The sequence below is a fragment of the Clarias gariepinus genome, chromosome 15 (genome assembly GCF_024256425.1).
Source record: "Clarias gariepinus isolate MV-2021 ecotype Netherlands chromosome 15, CGAR_prim_01v2, whole genome shotgun sequence".
Classification (NCBI taxonomy): domain Eukaryota; kingdom Metazoa; phylum Chordata; class Actinopteri; order Siluriformes; family Clariidae; genus Clarias; species Clarias gariepinus.
This window is the reverse complement of record NC_071114.1, coordinates 24,747,967-24,755,240: the sequence shown is the minus strand read 5'-3', so window position 1 is coordinate 24,755,240 and position 7,274 is coordinate 24,747,967. Positions and strand designations below refer to the sequence as shown.

The 7,274-nt window shown below is 39.5% G+C and overlaps 1 protein-coding gene across 1 annotated transcript; it reads left to right on the top strand.

The window, feature by feature from the left end:
* Positions 1 to 4,765: 4,765 nt before the first annotated feature.
* rassf10b (Ras association domain family member 10b) lies at positions 4,766 to 6,796 on the top strand. The gene has a single exon (XM_053513461.1). It carries the CDS (start codon positions 4,991 to 4,993, stop codon positions 6,320 to 6,322), a length of 1,332 nt encoding a protein of 443 aa, XP_053369436.1. The 5' UTR covers positions 4,766 to 4,990; the 3' UTR covers positions 6,323 to 6,796.
* The last annotated feature ends 478 nt before the right edge of the window (positions 6,797 to 7,274 follow it).

Here is a 7,274-nt window from a genome sequence, read left to right as displayed (position 1 = left end):
CTGTGAGAGATTTGTTTTTTTGCTTCAAAAAACAAACAAAAAAAAGATGCCACTAAAACTGTGAGCTCTTTCCTAAGCTGGAAGACTTTTCACGTCCTCGTCCCACGTCGTTCCATGGAAGTGTACAGTCACAGAGCTGCCAAAGCGTATCAAAGCACAGTGCCTTAACGGATGCCTATGTTCACGTGAGCTGAGAAAACTGAGCTGAGATCATTGTTTCGTGGTCTAACGAGAAAAAGACTAGCGTGGCTAGCGTGCACATCAGCTCAAGCTACCACTACATCCTAGAAATCTAGTAAAACACTACCGAACTAGCCATGCCTTTCTTATCAGTAAAGACCAAAAAATTTTTAAGAATCCCTGGAGGCACGATGAATCTCCTCCTCGTTTCCTGCACTGTAGCATACAAGTGCCTTTGGTTCACGTTTGTTTTTGTTTTTTTTTCCAGCTTAGAAAAGACAAATCGTATTTTGCATGACTATGATCAGAACCAAATAAGTGGATGTAAAGTCAAATATTCACCACAATGCCTTGCTAAAAGTTTATAGTAAACGACAAGGGACGGTGGTTAAATAGTTAAAATATAACGTTATCGACTTTTAATCAGAGATTATTCATTATTATTATTTGTTCTGTTGTAAAATATGTTTAATTTGTGTTCAATCAGATCTTGGTAAAGACTGCTTGTTACTGTAAATTGGAAGCCCTTTGTGATATTTTTACATTTTATTTTCCTTTTTTTTATGAGAACACTGACATTTTCTTTAGGAGAATATATGAACACTATATGAAGTGGATTTTAAAAGTCCATTATATTGGATGAAATCTACGAATCTTCAGCACAGTTTAACACTATACGCCCATTTTTTTCTTTCATTTCATTCGTTTCTAAACTGCTGTCATATGGTTTTAATAGTTTAACTGATCTTTGTGTTGTACTGTTAAATGTAAACTGTGGACTTTATTATGCGTAACAGGAAAAAAAAGCAAATTATTTCGGTTTTGTTTCCCCCATTTATTCTTCTGTTCTGGTTCACATTGTGTGAGTTGCGTATGGAGATTTTTTATTTTTTCATGTATTATTGTTCTATGTGTACTTTTTTTTTTTTTGTGATGACATCAGTATATTTGGGAGCCCCGTGTGGCCGTGATGCTGTTACTGCTGCGCTGCTGGCACCACGAACCTTCTCTTCCAGAAGATCCTGAAGACGATCGCAGCCTCCCCGCCTTTACTTCATCTGGGAGCTGAATACACAACGATCGTACGCCGGACGTTAGAAGGACATTAATTGTCGATAGTGATGGACACTGAGCAGTCGCTTTCCAGAGGAATGATGACCGCACGTCAGCAGTCTAGCTCTTTTGTTTCTTGGTTTGTATTTTTGTCTATGTGTAGGTACTGGTACCTTCTTTGTTCGTTACCATTTAAAAAGTTGGCTTTAAAGTGAACTATTCTCTAGTTCAAAATAGTATCATTTTTAAAAAAAAAGAAAGAAAACTATTGGGTTTGTGTGCAGAGATTTTTTTTTGTAAAAAGGTGCTTTGTATAAAATTATATATTCTGGCTTTTCTTGGTACAAAAGCGTGAGATCTTTTAATATCATGAATGATAGTGAAGCGCTGGAGCAAAGGTGAGAAAGAGAGGAGACGGGAAAACCTGCTATGTGTATGTGTTCCTTACTGCATATGGTCTTGTCTTTGCTCTGTAACATTTTTGATGCCTTCTTGATAAAGTGGTAGATATTTTGTAGCTTTCTAGATACTTTGTATGTATACCATATTGAATAAAATAAATAAGGAAAAAACGACTGTACATCCTTGAAATTAAGCAGCAGTTTGATGGCGAGAGAGTTCCCACACCTGGAAATGTTTAATGTTACACTTTTATGTAATAAATAATATTTCCATAAATATGGCATATAGGTACAATTTGTGGACAAATGTTCATGCACATGTGACCATTTTGTTATAATCATTCTTCTGGAAAAGCTTTCTGCTGGATTTATGACCTACCTATGGTAAGAAACACGAAGAGGTCTGGCATGTTCTGTTAATGTCAGGGATCTTGAGTTCTACATCAGGGGTGTTTAAATCCAGAACTCAAGGGCCAACATTTTAAACACACCCACTAAACCTGGCAATTAACAAGATCAGTTGAATCAGCTGTGTTTAAGCAGAAAATTTCCCAAACTGTTTCCCCAGCTGGAAACTGGCCCTTCAGGCCTGGATTTGAACAGGCCTGTTCTTGTGGAGCTCACCTTGTCATGCACATTGTCATGCTGGAAAATAAAGGGAAATTCTAATCCTCTGGTATGCAAAGATATTTTATATAACCGTGTCCTAGCATTGACACTTGCTTTTGATCATAAGGTTCTGAAATGTTTTCTAATGCCAGTACCGCCAATCTGCCACTGCTGGGCCTTTAACCCTCAGCTGCTCAGTTGTATAAATGGGAAATGCACTTCACTCTGGATAAGAGCATCTTCAAAATGTGATGAATCTAAATGTAAGGCCTATGTATAGTGTAAGCATATGGGTATGCAGGGAAGCATATGGATCTAAAAGACTCTCACAATAGAGAAATTGTGATGGCCAGATTACTGGGTCAGAGCATCCCTAAACTGCTAGGTTTTCCCTAGAATGAGCATGTGAGGAGAGTAAAGAACTGCACCATGGAACAAAAAGAGGGAAGAAAGTCTGGTAAATAATATTTGTATTTTCATTATATAGATGGTTTGGTCTGATCCATGGAGGTTGCACATCACATCTTACAGGACATCAAGGATCTGCTGCTAATGCCTTCATGCCAGATATCACAGCAGAGATGTTTTGGTGGCACAAGAGGACTTTCACAATATTAGGCAGGTGGTTAATAGTTGTGTTTTAAAAGGAGAAAAAGATAGGATATATAAAATGTTCTGATGTTAAATATATATATATATATATATATACTCTTTTCTTTTTGATCTATTTTTGAAAGACCTATTTAGATCTATTTTTTTGCTTAAAGTAATTGAGACCCATACTATCCTTATACCGTTTTTTTTATTATTAATGTTTAAAATAGTAGTGGATATACCTGTAATGTATAAAGTAATACCGATTGCAGACACGAGGGGGCGAGCTTGATCAACTATTCTCTATGTACTGTAGGAACTTCTCTCATGTCCAAACTATGTAAAGTACAAATCAAATAATATGTTATGTGAGATCAGTCTAAAAGAACACCAGGATTACTTTATTTATTAGGTGATTCTGGTAAACAGACGTGTCCCATTCACCAGAAACTCAAAACTGATGGAGTTTTTAATCTTGGTTGCTGTGCTCTATTTCAATCTTTAATGGAAAACTGATATCAAGGAAACTGCTCTTTTGCATGCCTTTATTCTTTTACAAAAGATTTTTAAAAATGCTTACACATGAATGATTATAGTTTGTATGTCGACTGATTTCACAATGTGTAGTCGAATAACAAACATGCCCAGATTATATGGATGAAAATAAGATACAGCTTTCTGGGCCACTGCTTATGTTCGTGCCAGTGCTGTTTAACTTATTTATTTATTCATGTCAGTAAAGTTGTCATTTGTCTTTTTAGTCTCTGAGAACATTTACACACTAATGAAAACTGTAATGATGGCATTAATCAGGGGGGTCAAGTAAAAAAGCTTTAATATTTTGTGAAAAATCTTTTTTTTTTGCAAAGCTGCAGCTGAAGGCTAACACAATCACCCGCCCCCCCCAACACACACACCTAATGATGGACTAGGGTACCCAAGGAAAAAAAAACAAGTAAGGAATAAAATGTGAGGGGGCTGTGCTGTTGAAAGAAAATAATCAATTATGTGCGTGTGTGATGTGGCCCAATGTGAAGCAGAGTTTATTTACCCTTTACAGCATGAGTATTTTGTTCAACAATTTTCCAACAACAGCAATTTTCCAACAATTCAAATGTTTTGTTTAATAATTTTTTGTCCATTTATAATTAATCGTTCAGTCAGTCGTTTTTTACACCACTTATGCTATGTACACATTGGCCGGGAGGCAATTCACCATGCACAGGGAGAATATGCATATTCCATGCGCACAGACTCAAAGGCGGGATTCAAACCCTCAACACTGGAGGTGTAAAGTCACAGATCTAAGCGCAGTTCTACCCATTCTGAATTAAATATAGTTTATTTCATTTGAAATTTCTGCATACTAATGTTAACAGTGTGTACAGCAAGACTGTAGAAACATTTACCCAGATCGCTGTAAATTGCCTTGTGTGATTAGTTAAGTGCACCCTTTGATGGGGTGCCACAGGTGACAGTGTTAAACACTAGGCCTCTGTGCCCTTATCTTCTTCTTCTGCTTATTATTATTATTATTATTATTAGAATGTAATAATACAAGAATATAAATAAAAATATATAAATATCATCAAAAAAGTATATAAAATAAATAAAAATCATAACAGGGTAGTAGTGGAGGTAGTAATAATAATAATGTAGACTATAATTAAAATAATAATGCCCTGTTATGATTTTGATGTCCCTTACTTTGGCATTTTGTTCACATAAATAAATCTTTTGTTATTGCAGTTGCATATTTGAAGTAAAGTGATTTGCACCTTGTCATTATAAATATTCTTTTTATGCTGTAAACAATATTTTTTCTTGAGCAAGTGCGCGCGCTAGTTCCCCCCAAATGGGCGGAGCTTACTCCTTCTTTGATGTCAAGTCATCAAAACAGAGACGCACAACAGCGAAGTGAGCTCGCGAACAGGAGACGCGGTGTGAAGTGTGCGCGCGCGCTCAGTCCACGGCAAACACATGGACGCTCGTGGGACTTTATGGTGATCTGTTATTTTTTTGACGAAAAAAAAAAAGTATTTTGCAAGAGACTTTTGACCGGATTTATGCCCAGAGTGTGTGGATTCTTACCGGCACCCGTTACCGAGATTTCTGGAAGCGCACAAAACTTCTGATGAGCTCGAGTGTCAGAGATGGAGGATGAAGAGAGCAGAATTTCCGTGTGGGTTTGCCGGGAGGAGAAGCTCGTGTCGGGTTTATCTAAGCGCACCACGTGTGCAGACGTTATTAAAGTCCTGCTGGAGGAGCAAAACTCGCAGGGGCGCGCGTCCGCGTCAGCGCGCGCTTACTGCATTGTGGAGAAGTGGCGCGGATTCGAGCGCGTTTTGCCGAACAAGACGAAAATCCTGCGCTTGTGGAACGCATGGGGCGAAGAGCAGGAGAACGTGTGCTTTGTCCTCGTCAAGCAGGACGCGTCGTTAGCCAGCAGCGCGCCACGGAGCGCAGAGGCGCGCCTCGTGCCCAGCCGCCAGAACTTATGCGTGCGCGAGGGCAACGTGCGCCAAGCCACCATGGGCCTGTCGCCCGAGAAGCAACGGCGCGTGGTCCGAAAGGCGTTCAGGAAGTTGGAGCGAATCAATAAGAAGCGTGCCAAGGCGCAGTGCAAGGACGCGGAGAGAATGGAGACCCTGGTGCATCTGGTGGTCTCTCAGGATCACACCATCCGGCAGCAGGTGGAGCGCATCCAGGAGCTGGACCGCGAGATCGAGCTCTACGAGGCCAAGGTGCACTTGGACAGAGTAAGAACGCATGGTGCCAACTATGTCCAGGAGACCTACCTGGTGGAGGGAGCGCCATACAAGCATCCGTGCCCCGTCGATGGAGAACAGACTGTTGCCCAGTTGGAGGAGTACGCCCGAAAGTGTGAGGAGGTCATCAGGCTGCAGGAGGATCTAACCGAACGTCAGGTTCTTCTGGACAGCATCACCAGAGATATCCAGGAGGAGCTAAACCAGAGGTGGATGAAGCGGAGACAGGACGAACTGGCTAACAAGGACTGTGAAAATAACATCGCTCTCAGGGAAATAAATGAAACATGGAAGATAAACGAATGTGAAATGCCTCCAAAGGACGATCCGCTCTTGGAGGAGGAGCGGATTAGGACTCAACTCGACGCGAGTTTGTACATCGGCCTGAGGCTCAACACAGATTTAGAGGCAGTTAGGAATGATTTGGACTTGACTCAGGACATCTGGAGGGCAAGAGACAAAGAGCTGAGAGATTTGCTCGAAAAAGTGGACTCACTCGATTTAGAGGAAGACAAGGAGGGGGACGGGTGTGATGTGCTGAAGGACACTGATAGACTTGATGAAGACGCAGAGAGTAGACATGGTGCATGGGTTGAGCAGGCCAGAGGACTTGCTGCTAAAGCATGTAGCACCAATGATGATGATTCAGACACAGGACTCAGCTCCATGCACAGCCAAGACTCAGACATTGCCCCTGTTTTCGAGTCTCTGGTATAGCAACACACACAGGGACAGGAAAATTCCCCAGAGTTGAATTAAGACATGATGACTGTTTGTATTTATATCCGTCTGGACTGAAATAAACACTGTAAGATTCAATAAACCACAGGAGATTTAGCTGTAATATGGATAATTAACACCTGGACTCTTTGACTGTTGTTCATGCAATATAAAAAAAACTAATTATAAAACCTCTGGCAAAGGTGCACTTAGTCAGTTAGACTGCACAGATCTTATTTTTTGTTGTACATGTATCACATTTTACTGTTTACTGTTGACGTCAGTGTTAATTTGTACCAAGGTTTGAGGGTGATTGTTAAGATTACACCACAGACACTTCTTTTCAAAGGCTGTTGCAGTTTCTAATTAACTGATTAATTATTGAAGCTTAATATAGTTGTAAAGACCAAACTAATTCTGGTTAAATGTTTATCAAGCCTGTATATAAGTCAAATAAATCCTATAATTCCAGATATAGTTGCACTCTAAATGACTTAATTTGTAATTTGTTAAAAATTGAGTAATGTTAACCACTGGATTAGCTCTGAGACCTCAATCTCGGCATTTTGTTTTCAACTTTTTCATATAATCTTGTTGTCCAAATTAACATTGAAATTATGACATTCTGATTGTCTCTTGTCATCGACAGTTGTAAGACTGAATCTGCATTGGTGTTTGGTTCCCAGCTGAACTCATTTCAGCTGAGAAGTGAAAATATTTCATTTTAATTCGATTTTTGTAGCATTTTTAACAATAGATTTTGGCACAAAGCAACTTTCCTGAGATACATATTCATTATATACATTTTAAATTCAACAAAAATGTATAGATCTATGGCATTGTTGATTTATACTTAATGAGCATGCCGGAGGTGACGATGGCAAGGGAAAAACTCCCTGAGATGACATGAGGCAGAAACATGAGGAAGAATATATGGTCAAAAATGCAA